General features: G+C 39.4%; 1 protein-coding gene across 6 annotated transcripts in view; it reads left to right on the top strand.

Annotated features, from left to right (window-relative positions):
- The window catches only part of LOC145342846 (putative methyltransferase NSUN7), a 128,967-nt gene that overhangs the window by 63,005 nt on the left and 46,036 nt on the right, over positions 1-19,926 (top strand). For 5 of the 6 annotated variants that reach the window (XR_013886656.1, XM_080188394.1, XM_080188352.1 and 2 more), the window contains 7 exons: positions 200-352; positions 2,241-2,424; positions 2,574-2,784; positions 4,351-4,494; positions 5,013-5,114; positions 14,962-15,079; positions 17,447-17,570. Coding sequence is in view for 5 of the 6 variants with exons in the window: in XM_080188394.1 (XP_080044520.1) it covers positions 200-352; positions 2,241-2,424; positions 2,574-2,784; positions 4,351-4,494; positions 5,013-5,114; positions 14,962-15,079; positions 17,447-17,570 (1,036 nt within the window). In the remaining variant the exon portion in view is untranslated. The remainder of the gene's footprint in view (positions 1-199; positions 353-2,240; positions 2,425-2,573; positions 2,785-4,350; positions 4,495-5,012; positions 5,115-14,961; positions 15,080-17,446; positions 17,571-19,926) is intronic. The other variant, XM_080188366.1, reaches the window with a different exon arrangement.

The raw sequence follows: 19,926 nt of genomic DNA, 5'->3' as shown, positions 1-19,926 counted from the left end.
ACATATTGCAGAGGTAGACTGCGATGAGAATGTGGAGGAAGTTGAGGACAAGAATTTTTAATTTAATGTAGGATGTGAGTGATTAGCTCTGCTAACGTGCACTTGGAGGTGCTTCATGCTGTCTCTTTTGGGAGGAATCTCTTTGTCATTTCTTGGAGTCTATTTGAAAACTAACTTGATGTATGCCCTTTCTTTACAGTTTTAAAACAAAACTTGCAGCTGCACTTGCTCGATGTCGGATTAAAAATGATGCCATCTCCATCGATTTAATTCTTCCAGAATCTGTAAGAAATCAAGAACGACGAGCTTCTTCTTTGCCACTGTATGCCTGGGTAAATGTATTAAAGACCAGGTAATCAATGCAGATATTCCCCTCTTAACATATTATATTGCATAAAACAAGTAGACTATGTTTAACTAACAGGGTATTAATAAGATAATGATTCAGGCCTGCTCACAGTCCTATCCATCAAGAAGTACACAGTAGAATTAAGAAGAGCTGTTAGCTGATGACCTTCAGAGGACTAGTGAATAGAAAAAATATCTTTTGTGGCATCTTATTGTTTATTTGACAGATATATAGGGTGGGATTCTACAGCCTCACTCAGCCCGAAATCGTAAAATCCCGCCCAAGGTCAATGGACCGTTCTATGATCTGCCCTTCACCCATTTCGATTCCCATGTGGGCAGGGTGGTAAAATTCCAGCCATAATCACAGTTATTGCAAAATAGCAGAGACCTGTGAAATATTGATGGTCAAATTAGTATCTTTGTTGCACTTGTACTGCTTTAAAAACAGGGTTTCTTGTTTTTTTCACCAAAGTCTTTCACAGAATTCAAACATCTCACTTTGGAAAAACTTAAATAAAGCTGTCCATGTGTAAAAGCAGACCTAGAAATATGATACAAATTTTGTCAAGAATCTGGCCTTCTGATTTATTTATAGTCATAAAATATGAACATTCAATTGGGAACTGTTTTTCTTCTGAATTGAAGCAGTGGCATTACATCTGATGGGGTCAATATTATTCGATGAGTAAACACTCTATTTCCTTAACATCTGCTTGTTATAATTTCAGTGTCTAACTATTCCATGACAATCCTTGTTCAGTATCCAAGTTTTTTTTAGCAACATTACAACTGTTCTTTCCTTGCCTCTAAGTTTGTGCGCTGACGTGCCCATTGAAGATAGATTTTGTCAAAATTCTGGAAAGTCTAAAATCATCTTCATCAATAGAATCAGCATCGATGTATTCATTTAATTCACTTAACAGCTTTCCTAAAACTTGGCTATTGAAAATGAATGGATCTTCATTTTGTGTACAAAGAATAGCTTTTCTTATATGTTGTATCAACTACTACTTCCTGCCATTTTGCCATACTTAACCAATTCCATCTTCTCAAGCAAGTTGCACATTGGCACAGTGGTTAGCACTGCTGCCTCACAGTGCCAGGGACCCGGGTTCAATTCCAGCTTTGGGTGCCTGTCTGTGTGGAGTTTGCACGTTCTTCCCGTGTCTAAATGGATTTCCTGCGGGTGCTCCAGTTTACCCCCAAGCTTCTAAGATGTGTGGGTTAGGTTGATTGGCCATGCTAAATTGTCCCTTACTGTCAGGGTATTTAACAGGGTAAATATGAGAGGTTACAGGGTTAGGGCATGGGTGGGCCAAATGGCCTCCTTATGTACTGTAATAAAACTAAACTACAAAAAAAGCCATCCCCTCCCCCCTCTACCATCTCCACCCCACGCCTTCCCACCCTTCTCATGCCTTCCATCCGCATACCTCTCTTGCCATCCCATCAGTACCATTCCATCCTTATAGAAACAAGCTCTCCAGCTATGGTAACTGTCATTTATTTCCCTTCTTTCAGTTGTTCATTTTCTCCACCAACCCCCCTGATCCCACTAATTATTGGCAGCTGCTTGTGTGTCATCTGTTGTAGTCCTCCAAGCATCCCATATATCTCTGAACACGCCAACCCCCACCCACCAACAGACACACTTCTTAAACAGACCAATTAAGATAATCTGGACAGACAAACTCAGTGCTGTTATTATTATTGATTTGGTACTGATACTGCCCATGATTATTTTTACCAATGGGTTCCAATTGTATTTAAATGTAGAATCAGATCTCTCACATCTGGTTATCACAACTATCCCACTTTATAAACTATTGATTGGTATAAACTATTAATTGGTTAAAACTACTGATTATCATCCTAATGTGACTGGACAGCCTTGAAGATGTGACCAACTTACTGGAGAGTGAGGGCTTTACAAAAGTGAAATGTCCTCGTCAGCTTGAGGGTCTGTCTTTCTGTGAGGATCGACACTGTCAGGATGTGCTACTTTTTCCAACTCATCTAACAGCTAAGCTTTATGAAATGGAACTTGTCACCAGTTACAAGATTGTAATCCAGGTAAGTGGAAAAATCGAAGGGACATTAGAATAGAAAGTAATATACAATTCAGTTTGTTCTTGAGAAAGAGACATTTGAAGTAGTTTTTGTCTTCTTTGTCCGCATTAAAAAAAGTTTATTAATTTTCTGTTTCCTTTCTTTCTCCCTAGGACAAAGGTCGAAGCCTTGCACCACACTCAGTGAAGGTTTTAATGAACATGGATGATGATATTGTTGTTACAAATGCAGATTCACAGTTGACTGTTGCCCATATGTCTACTCTAATTAACCAGAGCACGTCCAAAGTTTTTGTCTGTGGGGTGAAAGCAGAATCGCAGCAACTTGAATTGAAGAACCTGTTTGAAAAGATGGGCTGTAAAAGTACGTGATTAAATGCTTAACTGTTTGTTTCCTATATATTAGGTCGCAGATTAAAGATTATTAGATGAATATACAAAATCATTGTAAATTATCAAAGCATATGTTTTAGTGGTTGCCACCTTTCAAAAGTCCAATCCAGCTGTTGCACGTGTTTGTATAAATGAACAGCAAAAGTGAATTATGTTTGTCTGGTTCTATGAACTCTCAGTTTTAATAACCTTTTCAACTACTGCGTTCACTTGTGGCTGAAGTAAAGACTTCATTTAAAAGCTGAAGGGGCAATCTTAGCAAAAAAATTTAAGTGCTGAATGAATGTGAAAATGGGAGAGAATCACGCCCTTTCTTTGGGCGAGTTTCCCACATGCAGTTGTATGATGCTTGGAAAAAAAATGAGCCCAAGCATGATTCTCGCCAGCAGGGGAAGTGGGCAGAGCCTGGTTATGCCAGGAAGCTGGCTGCTGAGCTGTAGGAATGAGGATCTCCACCAGCAAGCAGATAAGGACAAGTGAGCCAAGACAATTGCACCTGGGACTCACTAAAAATATATAGATTTCCCCCTGAATATTTAAATCAGCCTCATGCCCTTCCTGGCCATGAGGTTGGTTTCAGGGGCAGAGCAGAGCCAGTTAGATTGCGAGAGGTGACGATCCAGGCACGAGCCCAATTTTTTGCCTCTCACTCGATCTTACTGGCTCACTGTTCTGATCGGCCGGCATGACAAGCCTGTTATTTTTCTTTAAAGCTTAGAATGCCTGGCTGTGTGCATCTGGCTCTACATTGTTCAGTCTATTAATGTTAGTTAATTCGATAAACAGTAGGACAACAGTAGTATTCCTAATTTCAGGAGATATGGAAAGACATTATAATGGGAAGCATAACTGTTAACTTTCACTTTTGTTTCTGGTCATGCTTATTTGATGTTGGATTTTATATATTTTTTCAACACAGAAGAAATAATCAGAAAATTGATATAAATTTGCAACGTAAATGAAATAGTTAAAATTATAATTAAGGGGAAATGCATAGTCTAGTGGGTTAGATGCTGGCCTTTGGCCTCTGTAACCTGGGTTCAAATCCAACTCTCTTTGTTGGCATGAAGACTCTACCAGCAATAAAGTTCTTATGAGAAATAACTGGGGAGTATCAGTCCAGTTCTTAGTAGACACAAGACCACAATACAAATCTCACTAATTTGGGCATCTTGTTCAGTGACCATAAATGGATGGCTTGGGTTGGGAAAAAAAGTCTCGCTATTTTAATCAGATCACCACTAAGGCATGCTGGAGTAATATAAAGGGAGCTTAATTCTACAAATGATTGTGCTGTGGCCAGAGAGTCCTGTATAGGAATAATAGGAATTGTAATTCCTGTAATAGGAAGAGTTCCATTCCCCAGCATTAACAACTCGTACCTTGACAAGCATTAAAATTTAAAAATGGAAAGAAATTATATGGTTTTAAGGTTATGTAATAAAATTAATTGTTGCTTGTTGTAAAGACAAAATGTACTTTATCCAATCAAGTAAAAAAAAGCCTCAAGAAAATGTCTTACCTAATTGCTTTGCAGACATAAAATTGATACCTCAGAAATTCACTGACATTGAGCCCATAGATCCACGTTTACAAAAAGTTAAAGTTATTCTGCTTGTGCCTCAATGTTCAGCATCAGGAGTCAGCAATCCGGTGGATTTTATCTTAAATGAACATGGAGGTAAATTTAACCAATAAGTTTTCTAAGTTGCTATTACTGAATCACTGAAGTATCATGTGTTGGAGGACCAACATTTTTTTCGGAAGACTGGAAGGAAGCAGGCAAGAGCCCCCGTAATTTACGGAGTTACAAATTTCAATCTTGGCATGGAGGTTTGATTGACATAAAAGAAGCTAGATTAAATATGTTCCTTGGATCGTTCTTGTGTGCATACTTCCTGCTGGAAGAACAGTTGAAAAATTCTGGCCTTTACCTTGTTATAACACTGCTGTTTGTGGGGGCTTGCTATGTGCCTAATTGTCTGCCACGTTTCTTCCATTACAACAGTGACTACACTTCAGAATGAAATGTACTTCATTGGCTGTAAAGTGCTTAAAGCGATCTGCTGAAATGTGTAAATGCAAGGCTGTCTTTCTTTCCATTGCGAGGTCAGGCAATCAGGAGGAAATTTATACATAACTTCTTTATCAAATTTATTTGTAATCATTTTACAGTACATTCTAAATCATGTTTCCTAGACACAACTCTGCTGCAAGAACTTTCTCAGGGAAAAGTATCGGAAGAGAAACTAAAGTCACTGGCCCAGAAACAGGCAGAGGAACTGCTGCATGCCACTAAGTGTAAGTTTAAAATATACAGAAAGTGAAATCAGAGTTAATATGTCTAGGGGCAATATCTGTGTATCATTTAATAAAAACAGATAGTGCTACATGTGCTAGAATTTTATGTATAAATTTTCAAACCAGGAATGCATAAAATCGCACAAGAAGACATTGGGTGGTGCATGTCCCAAAATCATCGTGCCCCATACGATCCATCAGTTGGTGGATGGATGCGTGAGTCAGAATTGTGCCTGCAGACAATCAAGAAGCCAATTTAAATTAATTAACCAACAATTAACTGGGATTTTACAGTGCCCATCTGCTTTTATGGTTGGTGGGTACACCAATTGTTCAGGCAGCCTTAACGTTTGAACTGCAATCTCAGTTCAGGTCCTGAAAGATCAGGGCTCAAACAGAATCAACAATTATGTCTGGGGACTGAGGCCTGTGTATGATTGTGCTACCTAGAAATCCTTGGCACTGTTTTTAACATTCACAGAATTGTTATGACACAGAAAGAGGCCTTTTGGTTCATCATGTATGTATCGGTACTTTAAATGGGTAATATTATTTAGTGCCATTCTCCTGCCTTTTCCACCAACCCCTGCACATACTTACTATTCAAATAATCATCTCCTGCCTTCTTGAATGCTTCACTTGAACCTCCCTCCATCACACTCCCAAGCAGTGCATTCCAAGTGCAAAACACTTGTGTGAAAAAGTATTTTTTCACCTCACATTTGCTTTCTTTGCAAAACACTTGAAATGTGTGCCCTCGTTCTTGATTCTCTTACAAGCGGGAACAGTTTCTCCCCATCTACTTTGTCCAGTCCCTTCATGATTTTGAACATCTCTACCAAATCTTCCCTTCACCTTCTTTTCTCCAAGGAAAACAATCCCAACCTCTCCAATTTATTCTGGAACTATTTTTATAAACCTCTTCTGCACGCTCTCCAATGCATTCACATCTTACCTATAGTGTGATACCCACAACTATACACAATATTCCAGCTGAGGTTTCACTGGTGTCTTGTATAAATTCTTCACTCTTATGTTCTATACCTCTATTAATAAAGCCTAGAATACTATATGCTTTATTTAATGCTCGCTCTGCCTGTCCTGCCATTTTCAATAAGCTATGCACATGTGCACCCAGGTCCCTCTGCTCCCACACCTCTTTAAGAATTTTACTCCCTTTATTATATTGACTCCATGTTCTTCTCATCAAAATGCACCACCTAACACTTTTCCTTATTGCCATCTCTGCCACTTATCTGCTCACTCCACAAACTTGCCTGGGTCCCTTTGAAATTCTACACTGTTCTCTTCCCAGTTTATAATACTTGCAGGATCTGTTTCATTCACAAACTTTGAAATTGTCCCCTGCCCACCAAGATTTAGATTATTAATACATATCAAGAAAAGTAGGGAGGGCGGGGACCTGTGTCCAGAATTGGAGTGGGACACTGCTGGCAGTGTTTAGTTTATATGCACAATGTGTACTGTGAGCATCACAGATCTGGAATACGAGGCAAAGGTCTTCCCAGCAACAAATTATCTGGACAAGGGGCAACCATGTCAAAAAAACATAGAAACATAGAACATTACAGCACAGTACAGGCCCTTTGGCCCTCAATGTTGTGCTGAGCTATAATCTATAATCAACCCTGCCGTTGACCTGTAATCTGCATTCAGGTTTGTCCTACCAAAATGAATCACCTCACACTTATCAGGGTTCAGATAAGGAATAATCCCATAAAATTGGGATTGTTGGTCATCCTGGGCTACGCATTCACTCTAGGTGTAGTCAGCCTTTCCACTCTGGCAATGCATTCAGTTGCTGAGGCCCTCATCTTTGGAATTTCCTCCTAAAACCTTCTCACACTCAACCACTCTTTCTTCCTTTAGGACCTCCTTTAAACCTACCTGTATGACCAAACTTTGTGCAGGTACTTTGAGCCTGTCTTAGAAGACACAAAAGAGATCATAAGGATACTTGAAAATCATGAGGTAAAAAGGAAGGAAGAATTTAAAGCAATCACTAGGGGAAAATATTGGATCTAAAGGTTGATAAGTCCTTGGACAGGAGCAGTGCTCCGAAAGCTTGTGATTCCAAATAAACATGTTGGACCATAACCTGGTGTTGTGAAACTTCTAACTGTGTCCACCCCAATCCAACGTCGGCATCTCCACATCAAGTCCTGGGATGTGATGGCTTTCACCCTAGATCGCAGAGATCATAAATGCAGTGATTGCTCCTAAGTTTCCTAGATTTTAGAAAGATCTCAGCAGAGTGGAAAATCACTCGTATAATATTTCAATTAAAGAAAGGAGGGAGACAGAAAACCATAGGCTAGTTAATTAAATGTCTGTCATAGGGAAAATGCTATTCACTATAAAATTCACTATTATGGAAGTAATAGCAGACATTTAGAAAATCACAGTACAATCGGGCAGGTTTTGTGAAAGGGAAATTAGTTTTGACTAAATTATTAGAGTTATCTGAGGAAGTAACTCACAAGGTGTATAAAGGAGAACCTGTAGATGTACTCTATTTGGATTTCTAAAAGATGCTTCATGGGTACCCTATGAAAGATTACAATACAAAATAGGAGCCCATGTTAGCATGGATATAGGATTGGTTAGGTAACAGGAAGCAGAGAGTAGGGGTAAATGGGCTATTTTTGGGTTGGCAAGCTGTTACTAGTGGACTGCCACAGGGATCAGTGTTGGATCCTCAACTATTTACAGCCTGTATCATTGACTTGGATGTCCAAAGATATGCGGGTTAGGTGGATTGGCTATGCTAATTGCCTCTTAGTGTCAGAAGGACTAGCTAGGGTAAATGCATGGGGATAGGGCCTGGGTGGGATTGTGGTCAGTGCAGATCCGATGGGCCGAATGGCCACCTCCTGCACTATAGATTCTATGAAGGGACTGCATGTATGGGAGCTAAATTTGATGATGACACAGCAGATAGATATGAAATTAAGTTGTCAAGAGGATTTTAAAATATTTACAAAGGGATTTAGAAGGTAAGGCAACACGGTGGCACAGTTGTTAGCACCGCTGCCTCACAGCACCAGGAACCTGGGTTCGATTCCGGCCTGGGGTGGCTGTCTGCATGAGTTTCCTCCAGTTGCTCCGGTTTCCTCCCAAGAGGAGGTTAGGTGGATTGGTCATGCTAAATTGCCCCTTGGTATTCAAAGATGTGTAGGCTGTAGGTTAGGTGGATTAGCCATGGTAAATGTTTGGGGTTACGGGGATAGGACAGTGGAGTGGGCATGGGTAAGATGCTCTTTTGGAGAGGCGGTGCAGACCTGATGGGCAATATGGCCTCCTGTACTAAAGGGATTATATGGATTCTGTGGAATTGAGTGGGCACAAAACTGGCAAATGAAATATTATGTGGAAAAATGTGAACTTTGGCAGAGAGAATAGAAAAGCATTATGTTATTTAAATGGAGAGAGACTGCAAAACTTCTACGGTACAGAGGGATCTGTACATGAATCGTAAAAAATTGGTATGCAGGTGCAGCAAGTGATTAGGGAGGCAAATAGAAAGAATACTGGCATTTGTTGCAAGGGAATCAAGTATAAAACGCTGCTGCAGCTGTGCAGGGTCATTGTTAGACCACACTTGGAGTACTCTGTATAGTTATGGTCTTCTTACTTAAGAATAGATATAATTGCATTAAATGCAGTTGAAAGACGGTTCATTCATCTGATTGCTGGGTTGAAAGGGTTACCTTATGAGGAATGGTTGGACAGGTTGAATCTGTACCTATTACAATTTAGAAAACTATGAGGTGATCTTATTGAAACATGTAGGATCTTGAGGGGAATTGATGGAGTGGATGCTGACAGGACATTTCCCCTTCTAGGAGAGTCCAGAACTGGAAGCCATCATTTAAGAATAAAATGTTTTCCATTTAAGACTGAGAGGAGGAAAATTTTTCTCTGAGGGTTATTAGTCTGTGGAATTCTCTTCTTCAAGACCTGTAGAGGCTGGGTCACTGAATATTTTCAAGGCTGAGAAATATAGAGATTTTCTTGGCAAGGGAGTTCAGGGTTATGGGGAATAGACAGGAGAGTGAATTTCAGACCTGGCATTATCTTACCAAATGGCGAGGCAGGCTCAAGGGCCAAGGAGCTTACCCTTGTTCCTAATTCTTGTGTTCTATATAAGCATTGAGTCATCTATCCTAATATTTATTCATGTGGTTTGGACCAAATTTGCTTCTTCATGTGTAAAATGTAAAGTGGCTTGAGACCTTTTATTGTATTTAAGGGCACTTATAAATGCTCTTGCTATGTGCAATCACTGATTGTGTACACATGTGGGAATCCAGTCATTGCTACAGATGAGGCCAGTTAAATAGAGAGGGCTGACTGTTTTGCGGCAAACTACATATAAGCAGTAGCCATTTGAGACCTAGGCGACAGTAGGCCCTTGGAGGGAGTTGGAGGTGGAGAAATTCAGAATGTGGTAGCCTTGATGGCCAATGGCACTGTGTGCCATTTGGTTGATTGAGAGGGATGTCTTCTTCTTGCAGGCTACCAGTGTCAGCAACAAACTGATGTGAAAACCTAAGCCTCCTGGGCCACTGTTGCTCAATCATGTTAACGAAATTCACCCTCTGTCCACATACCTGGTGCTGGGGGTATCATCTCTTTCAAGCTAAAACTCTATGTCCATTCCCTCTATTTTGTGGAACATTGTGGCAGTGAAGAAGGCCGATGAGAAACATCACTACAATAGCGAGGTTCATGCAGACGTTACTCCCATGCTGCAGTGAAGGTTGACAGCAGGGAAGTTAACAAGAAGGTGAGTAAACTTCAAGGTAATTGAAAGAATTCCCAAAAATGTTGGAAATGATCCTGAAAGCAGTGAAATCAGGCTCTCAGAACAAATCCTGTAAGCACAAGCCTTCCACTGAGGCTGGCTACAAGTTTAGCAATTTCATTTGTTAAGAGTTTTCTAGCATGTCAATCTCATTGTTCAATGAATTGCTCCTATACTTGCACCTTGTTGACTCTTGGCAAGTTGCACATAGTTCTGTATACCTATGTGCTGACTATTAAAGCCAGAATGCTGGGTTACTTCTCAATTAATGGCTTCTTTGAATATTTGATTATTTGCCTGAGAACTCTATGAGGGTTCCCTACTTGCCTGCACAGCTGTTTGGGTCAAATCTGAATTGGGCAGGATCATGTCTGGTTTTTCACTCACCGGCATTTTTCGGGGTCTTATCCTTCCTGCCCGCACCTTTGGCAGTTAAAAATCTGCCCATGGCCCTCTTGCCTGTAGGGCATTATGGACCAGTTATGTTTTGCAACTGACCAGCATGGTGCTGGCCCACACTTTATACCCAATACATTGAATTCAATTTCACAACTTCGGGACTTGGAACTGATGATCTTTACATTGCTACCATAATCATTAGACTACTATCAAGTTTTAAAGTTTATTTATTTATGTCATAAGTAGGCTTACGTTAACTTTGCAATGAAGATATTGTGAAAATCCCCTAGTTGCCACACTCTGGTGCCTGTTTGGGTACGCTAAGGGAGAATTTAGCATGGTCAATGCAACTAACCATTATGTTTTTCAGACTGAGAGAGTATGTGGGACAGTGGGACTATGCCCTAACAGTAGATCTGAAGATTGCCTGTTTGTTTAGTAACAGTTTAAAAGCAAAGTTATTTTGTGTTATTTTTAAATTATATTCAAACCAAGTTAATAATGAATAGTATAATGAAAAAACACTTTACTGCAAATGTGTTTTAGAGAGTAATATTTAAAATATTTTTATCATTACAGTAGAGAGGATTTTTATGTTTAATTTGTTTCCTTTTTGACTAAGCAAGAATTAAGATGTTTTGCTCTCTACCCTGTCTGAAAACATTGGAATTATTGCACCAACATTCAAAACTCCATTTATCCAAATACTGATATATTTATTTACCACACAAAATGACCAAAATTAGTTTCTTTTACCTGTTATATTTAATGTCTTTAAGGCACTGTGACATTTTTATTGTGTATCACTTCGAATGCATCCATGTTCTGAAGCTGGAATTTCTGATAAGACATAAAAAGCCAATATAAATGACAGACTGCAGACTTTGAGTCATTAATCAGGGTGCTTGGAATCAGATTCTTTGTTTGGATCTTGTGTGTATAAGCTGTTCCATTTTATCTTGTGTCAGCTCTTGATGGATGATGGTTATTGCAGTTTGTATGGTATGGAGGGAAAACAGAAATTAGTTTTCCTTTTTGAGAGAAAAAAAAACTCTCATAGATTTAGCAACCTGGTTACAGGCCCCAATAACAGAACAAACTTCAAGGAAGGAAATAAATAATTCTGGAGCATGTTCTTTGATTATTGTTTTGCCATTGGCTATGCATTGGATTATAACATCACTTTTACATTTGGGCAACTGGTGTATTTGACTGTTTTATCCATGATGATCATTCTGTGTATTGCACTTGTGTGAAATTATCATTTGCTAATCTCAGTGCTGCTTGTGAATTTTAGATCTTTCATTGATGTCTGAGATATCCCTGCTGTCTAATTCATAAAATGGCAATGCTTAGGTAATAATATCATCTTACAAAAGGTACTAAAACATTCATATTGGCTGGTTTAATAGACTCAAAAGATTGTGAAATCAACAATGATAGTTGTTCTATGCCATTCCCTCATTCAAGAAGCAGGCCGGCAAATCTCTGACAAGCATGTTAAGCAAAATCTGCATGACAAAACTTTTTAAAAACGGTTGAAAATTATGGGAAAAAAACATTTCATGCTCATTTTCGTCAGTTAAAAGTTTGAGTTAAATAAAAGCAAAAGACTGTAGATGCTAGAATCTAAAGCAAAAACAGAAAATGCTGGAAAATCTCAGCAGCTCTGACAACACCTGTAGAGAGAAAATAGAGCCAATGTTTTGTGTCTGGATGACCCTTCATCAGACCCGCTGAGATTTTTCAGCATTTTCTTTTTGTAAAATTTTGAGAATTGCTTTTATTTTTAGAACAGAAATATTAGTGTTAGAATTTGCATGCATTAAATAATTTGATGGAGAACATTTCTAAAATATGAAGCTTGGGTCAATCTATTAATACTCGTTCTGGGAACAACCCAGATTTTAGAATTAGTATTGATGAATATCTAAATTAAGTATTATGACATCTCCATGATAATGGGATACTATTATGAAATATATGAAAATATAAGGAAATCATCAGCTCACTAGTAACCAGTTTATCTAATACGATTTTCAGCACTGGACAGAATGCTTTTTTGATTTTCTCTATTGAAGTAACTGTGTGTTAAAGCCCCTGTGCCAATTCTGCCATTCCATGACCCCACCCAGCTTTAAAGCCCCTAAGTTAATGCTAACTCATGACCACCTCAGCCATCACCTTTTGTGCTTGCACCCTCCATGTCAACTTACCAAGTATCTACCCAAGACAGACCCCAAGTGCCATGTTGAGATGAAATAAATAGAGTTCTAGATAACTTTTACAGACTTCATGATATTAAAAATACTTGCATTCATAAAAGTCCATTCAATTCACTTAATTAACTTTGACTACTTAATCCCTTGTAAAACAGTTTTCTTTGTGACCCACATCAAAGACATCTAATCATTTAATAATCTATTTGAAATGTCAGTCAAACTGTGAATTTATCTATGTTTAATCTAAGCAATGTGCCTGAATAATTATTTACACACTCAAAGTGAAAATTCACAGCAAGCTCACGGTGAGATTAACTCAGAAGGTTAGTTTATTTCACAATCAAAAACCTGGGGGAGGAGTGTACACAATTTCCCATTCCACTACATGCATGCACGCACACACACACACACACACTCCCACTCTCCCATGTGCACACAGCACACCACATCCCATACACATAACACACACACAGCCCCCATCCACTTGGTGGTGGACAGTAAAAAGGAGTGTTACAGTACAAGAACCACAGATACAGGTATTAGCTGATGTGATTTCCAAAGTCAGAGTCCAATGAAGAATCCTTTTACATAGGAGTTTGGGTTTAGCTGGCTGAAGACCGGAGTTGTAGTATTTGCTTTGCAGTTGGTGGTTATCACAAGATGAAGGAGACACACAGAGACAGTGTCTGTTCTGTGGGCAATGGTACAAAATCTACCAGCAGAGACAGATTTGAAGGTACAGGCTATTGTTGTGCTTGAAATGACCTACTTCTTGGTTGTTCACCAGTTGGATGTTAAAACAGCAGATTGAGGACTTCTGAGTTCTCAAAGGCACATAGAAAGTTTAAACTAGTCACTCAAGTCATGTGACTTTCTTTCTCCACAATGACTTCAAAAGGAATGTTAGTCCAATATGTGGAACCGGCATTAATTTTGGGACTGTAAATATCCCAGTCATTAGCAGTTGAAAGAGTTACATTTATATTGAGGGAATGGTGTCAGGAAGCCATTGTCCAGGCAGACCCATTGATTCTGTGAGCTTATCAGATGCAAATGGCTTCCCTTTGGTTCCCAGGTGTGTCATGAAACAATAGCAGTTCTGCAAGCCTAATGAGTTTGGATGTGCAAGTGTCCTGATTTTAGTGATGTACAGGGATTGAAGGATGAGATACCACCGGCTGAGAAAATAATTATTTTGTACTTGTATCTCCTGGGGGTAGCACCTAGGCAATGGACCAAACCCATGACCATGTGAATTGTAGCAGCCATACAAATTTTCCAATCACATAAAGATTGATGACAAAATAAGCAATGTAGATGGAAGCCTAAAATGCCAAAGAACATTGATAACTGAGTGGTAAAACTGTGGTAGATGGATTTCAATTTAGCCAAATGTGAAATCATCCGCTTTGATCCTTAAAATAATAGAACCAGGCACTTTCTAAGTGGTGAAAGATCAACAACGTTGGAAATCAGTGAGACATGAATGTTCAGGTATGGCAATCATTAAATTATTAGGAAGTAGAGAAAGTAATCAAAAAACATAATGGGATACTGGCCTTTATATTTAGAGGACAAGTATAAGGGTAAAAACTCAGCACCACACTTTCACAAAGATATATTGACTTTAGATGGAGTGTGGTGTAGATTAACTAGAATGATATCTGGCTTCAGGAGTTAAATTATGAGGACTACACAAACTGGGATTGTATCCTTGGGAAGTTAGAAGGTTAAGAGGTGATTTGATGGAAATTTGCAAGATATTATGGGGAATAGATAGGAAATATAGAGAGAAACTGTTTCCATTGGTTGGAAAGTCTTGGACTCAGGCTATTGCCTAAACGTTAGAACCAGATCTTTCAGGAACAAAACTAGGTATCACTTTTCACACAAGGATTGTAGACATTTGGAACTTGCTTCTGTAAATAGATTGATTGATGGATTTTTGTTAACCAACGATACTGAAGGAATGAGGCAAGACCTGGTCTGTGAAGTGGAGCTATAGATCTGTTACAATCACATAACAGATGGTGGAACAGGATGAAATGGCCTTACTCCTATTCTGACAAATAATTCTGTGTCAGGACAGAGACTAATAAATGTATTTAAGAGACAAATTAAATATTTATTTTGCAATTTCTCACTTATTCTATTTTTATTACATTTCATTTTCCTCCATGTTGACATGAAAGCTTTCCTTTGGTGAATATTGTATGTCATGTGCCAGATATAAGTGATGAAAAACCAAAATGTAGCTATAGATTTAAGAAAATGTTTGACCTTCATAGGTATGAACTATGAGGCAAAATATATGTAAGAACATCTAAACTAATAATGATTTTGGCGAATTAATTTTGCAGTATCTTTTCTAAAATTAAGCTCATGTATCTTTCAATAGTTCCAAAGGTCCAGGCTATTGTGTATTCTACATGTTCAATTTATCCTGAAGAAAATGAGGAAGTAGTGAAGCCAATGTTGGGAAGGAAAATAGAAGGAGCCAAAGTACAACCTTACAGGTATGTTATATACAAAACATCACTTACATTCACACAAGCAAAATTGCAACCAAACAAATATTATGCCAGAACAAAAGTAAGAATCTATATTTATTTACATATATTTTCAAATTGTAAGATTCTACATGGCATTCTTAATTTTGTAACATTATATTTAGTCACTGGTGCAAAAATATTATACCAAGAACCAATGAATATTCTGAATGTAATGTATATTATACAAGCACTTATTAATACAACCTGTATTTTATTCGGACTTGTTTTTGGCAGTTGGTAAAATATCTTGTGCAACATAAAGCTGTTTTTGCAAACGGTGCCAGAAAATGTCTTAAACAGATCCAATTCCAACTCTTGTAATTTAATGCAAGTCTCTGCCAATAGCAGGCATATCACATATTAAGTTGGTATGTTGAGTCTTGAGATCTGGAAATTTAAGTGGTGTGGAAAATTGCTTGGCAATAATCAAAAAGCAAGACAAATTTAACCTTGCCAATTAACTCCATATCAGTCTATTTCCACCAGCAGCAAAGTGATTGAAGTCAACAGAGCTACCTATTACCAATAATCTGCTTATTTATGTTCTGTTTGAGCTCTGCTGGAATCATTTTCTGTAATTACAAATGTTACCAAAACCTTGATCCCAATTTGGACATGAGCTGAATGCCAGAGGTCAGAATATTGGATCTGATAGATTAGGCCAAGCAGAAAAGGGCTGTGTAAAATTGAGTTCATCAAGATCAAAGTCAGTATCTTCTAATAGTTGTGATATTTGATGTAAAGGAAGATGTTTGTGGTTTTTAGAGGACAATCTTTGTAGCCCAGAAGGAACAGTGTTCTTGAGGGCAACATTCTTGGCTCAGCCATTTTCTGTTTTACAACTGCTCCTCTATCTGTCATAACGTTTACCAGGTTGATTTCGGGAATGGCAGGACTGTTGTGTGAGGAGAGATTGATTAGGTTAGGATTGTTTTCGCTGGAGTTCAGATGAATGGGGGGGAATCTCATAGAGACTTATAAAATTCTAACAGGACTAGACAGGGAGGATATTCCCAATAGTGGGGGAGTCCAGAACCAGGGTCACAGTCTGAGGATTCAGAATAGACCATTTAGGACGGAGGTGAGGTGACATTTCTTCACCGAAAGAATGGTGAGCCTGTGGAATTCATTACCACAAGAAGTACTTGATGCCAAAAGATGGATCTAGCACTTCGGGCAAATGGGATCAAAGGTTATAGGGATAAAGTGGGATTAGACTACTAAGTTAGATGATCAGCCATGATTGTAATGAACGACAGAGCAGGCTTGAAGGGCCAAATGACCTCCTCCTGCTTCTGTCTTCTATCTAAGATCTGGAGGGGGTTCTACGCTTCAGCATCTGATGTTTTTGCAACTCCTTTGATTAATGGTGCTGCCCAGTTCAGCCTACAGCAGGGCCCTGATGCTCAGCTTGGGTACGTAATGTATCAATGCTTCCTTCACCAATTACTTTTCTCATTGTGGGAAAAAAAATGTGTAGACCTGGTAGAGCTGCTTGCTGGCTCCAAATTCCTGCTTCCTCCCCTCTATGTTTCAATGAGATCCCCTCTAATTCTTTTAAAATTCCAAAAGTAAATACCCAGTTTCATCAATCTCTCATCATAAGACAATTCCTCATCTCAGGATCAGTTTAGTGACCCTTTGTTGTGCTGCCTCCAATGCAAGTATGTCTTTCTTTACAAGACATCTTTATTCATGCATTCTAATGCCCTTTCAAAAAAAGGCCAACGTGGCATTTGCCTTCCTAATTACTTGCTGTACCTGCATGTTAACTTCTTTTACAAGCAGATCCTCTTTTTGAACATCACTTAACGAGTTGGAGCTTTTAAAAATATTCTGCTTTTCTGTTTTTATGATGCTAGTGAATAACATTATACTCCATGTACTATCTTTTTTGCCCACTCACTTAACTTGTCTATGCAATCTCAGTGTGTCCTCCACACAGCTTACCTTTCCACCTAGTTCTGTAACATCAACAAACTGAGCTACCTTACTCTCTGCCTCTTCATCTAAGTTATTAATAGGTACTTATCCATAAAGAATCTCCCAGTTGAAAAATCTTCTTAAAATCTATAGTTACTTTAGGTAGTCAGTGTTTGCAGCAATTGCACATGGAGCTGACATTATTGGCCAGGTAGCATTTCTTTCACTGGAGTGAGAACCCGTGCTTTCTCATCTTAGTTCGGGTAAATCTCCTCAGTTAATTTTCCTGCCTTTTTCTTTGTTTTCAAACAAAGATTTGCCACAAATGTGTTATAAGAGCTGAACATATATCCAACTGTTATAATTTTTAAAACTATCTTCAAGTTATCCTATTTTTGTTTTCTACAGGCTAAGTGCCCCTGTTATTCCTTTATGTTGTCCATCAGAAATAACCTGTGCAGCTGACAAGTACTTAAAGATTGAACCATCAGAGCAAGTCAATGGGTGTTTTATTGCAGTATTAACTCGAGAGGTAAGCTCACGTAGATTTTTTCTTTACAAATTTTTGTCTATTCATCTGAACTGTAGTTCCAAATCAAATACAGTCCACCATCCAAATGTAGATGGCAACATTAATTGCTGGAGTATTTGAATTTAATTAAACAGATGTTTTCCTCAGACGTGGTGATAATAATCATTATGTAGCACAAGATTTAAAAATTGAGGATGTAGCAAAATATTTCAGTTTTCTGAATTAAATTGCATAATATTAAACAGCGGAAACATAGAACATAGAACACTACAGCACAAACAGGCCCTTTGGCCCACAAGTTGCGCTGATCATATCCAAACCTACCAAGCCTATCTATAATTCTCAATCCCATTAATTCCCATGTACTCATCCAGAAGTCTCTTAAAAGACCCCAGTGAGTTCGCCTCTACCACCACCGACAGCAGCCGATTCCACTCACCCACCACCCTCTGAGTGAAAAACTTACCCCTGACATCTCCTCTGTACCTGCTCCCCAGCACCTTAAACCTGTGTCCTCTCGTAGCGACCATTTCAGCCCTGGGAAATAGCCTCTGAGAATCCACCCTATCTATACCTCTCAACATTTTATAAACCTCTATTAGGTCGCTTCTCAACCTTCGTTTCTCCAGGGAGAAGAGACCCAGCTCCCTCAACCTATCTTCATAAGGCATGCCTCCCAATCCAGGCAACATCCTTGTAAATCTCCTCTGCACCCTCTCAATAGCTTCCACACAAAATCGAGGGAGTGTGATTCACACCGTCATAGTGGTGGGCGAGCCTTAAACGTGCTGACAAAACCTGACTGCTCAGAGCTTGAATGCCATGTTTAACAGGTGCTCCTGTCAGAACTCCAAAAACCTCCCCCATCTCACCACTAAGCTCTCAGGGGCTCCCCTCCCCTGATCGCAGCATTCATTCCAACTGCTCTACCCTCCCCCCACACTCCCCACCCCACCGCCCCTCAACAGTCTCTGGAATCATCAGCTTCTTCCCTCCCATGTTCGTTATCCCCTGGGGGAGATCCCCCACGACAGGTTCATGTCTGTGTGAAACCTGTTGTAGTCATGTTGGCATGGTATCAATGTATGGTGGGGGATCAACAAATGGTGGTGGGGGGTGCGGGGGCGGGGCAGGGGCAGGTTAATATATTTAAATGCATGCTAATACTGCAAAGCAGGTGTATGCCTGTATGGGTGTGAATCTGATGACGTCACTCCCAAGGGATGGGGTAAATCCAAAGTTGCGTTCTTGTCAGCGAGAACCATGATTTCTGGATCTTGAGCTCCTGACAGCAACCATTCAGATGGCGAACGTGGACTCAAGATTTCACCCATAGATTCAATTTCTTTTTGAAAACTTAAAATGAGCGTCAAAATAAGAGTGCATTCCAAATCTTAACCATTTGCTGTGTGAAATAGCTTTTTTCCCTATTGCCATTGCTTCTTTTTGCCAATTACCTTAAATCTGTGACCTCTGGTTCTTGATCTTTCCACCAATCAGAACCATTTCTCCTTAACTACTCTGTCCAGACCCCTCATGTTTTTGAAAACCTTTATTAAATCCCCTCTCGACGTTTTTCTTATCTCCAAATGAAAACAGCCTCAGCTTATTCCAGCAGTAGTACTGAAGACTTGTGCTCCAGAACTTGCTGTGCTCCTAGCCAAGCACAGTACAGCTACAACACTAGCATCTACCAGGCAATGTAGAACGTTACTCAGATATGTCCTGTACATAAGAAACAGGACAAATCCAACCTGGCCAATTACTGCCCATCAGTCTACTCTTGATCATCAGTTAAGTGATGAAAGGAGTCTTCAAAAGTGCAATTAATTGGCACTTACTCAGCAATAATCTGTTCACTGAAGATTAGTTTGGGTTCTGCCAGGGTCACACAGCTCCTGACTTTGTTACAGCCTTGGTCCAAACATGGACAAAAGAGCTGAACTCCAGAGTGATTGCCTAGACATCAAGGCTGTATTTGCTAAAAATGGGGTCAAGGAGCCCTAGCAAAACTGGAGTCAATGGGAATCAGGCGGAGAGCCTTCTGCTGGTTGAAGTCATATCTTGTACAGAGGAAGATGGTTGTGGTGTTCGGCAGTCAGCCCTCTCAGCTCCAGGAAATCACTGCAAAGTTTCTCAGGCTAATATGCTAGGCCTGACCATCTTCAGCTGCTTCATCAATGACCTTTCTTCCATAAAAGGTCAGAAATAGAGATATTTGCTGATGACTGCACAGTGTTCACCGCCATTCATGATTCCTCAGATACTGAAGCAGTGTCCATGTCCAAAATCAGCAAGGTCTGGAAAAAATCCAGGCTTAGGCTGATGAGGCAAATAATATTCATGCCAAATGCCA

This window comes from Carcharhinus amblyrhynchos, chromosome 1 (assembly GCF_965287045.1).
Source record: "Carcharhinus amblyrhynchos chromosome 1, sCarAmb.v2.hapA, whole genome shotgun sequence".
Lineage (NCBI taxonomy): Eukaryota > Metazoa > Chordata > Chondrichthyes > Carcharhiniformes > Carcharhinidae > Carcharhinus > Carcharhinus amblyrhynchos.
Note: the sequence above shows the minus strand (reverse complement) of the source record. Positions and strands in the feature narration are given on the sequence as shown.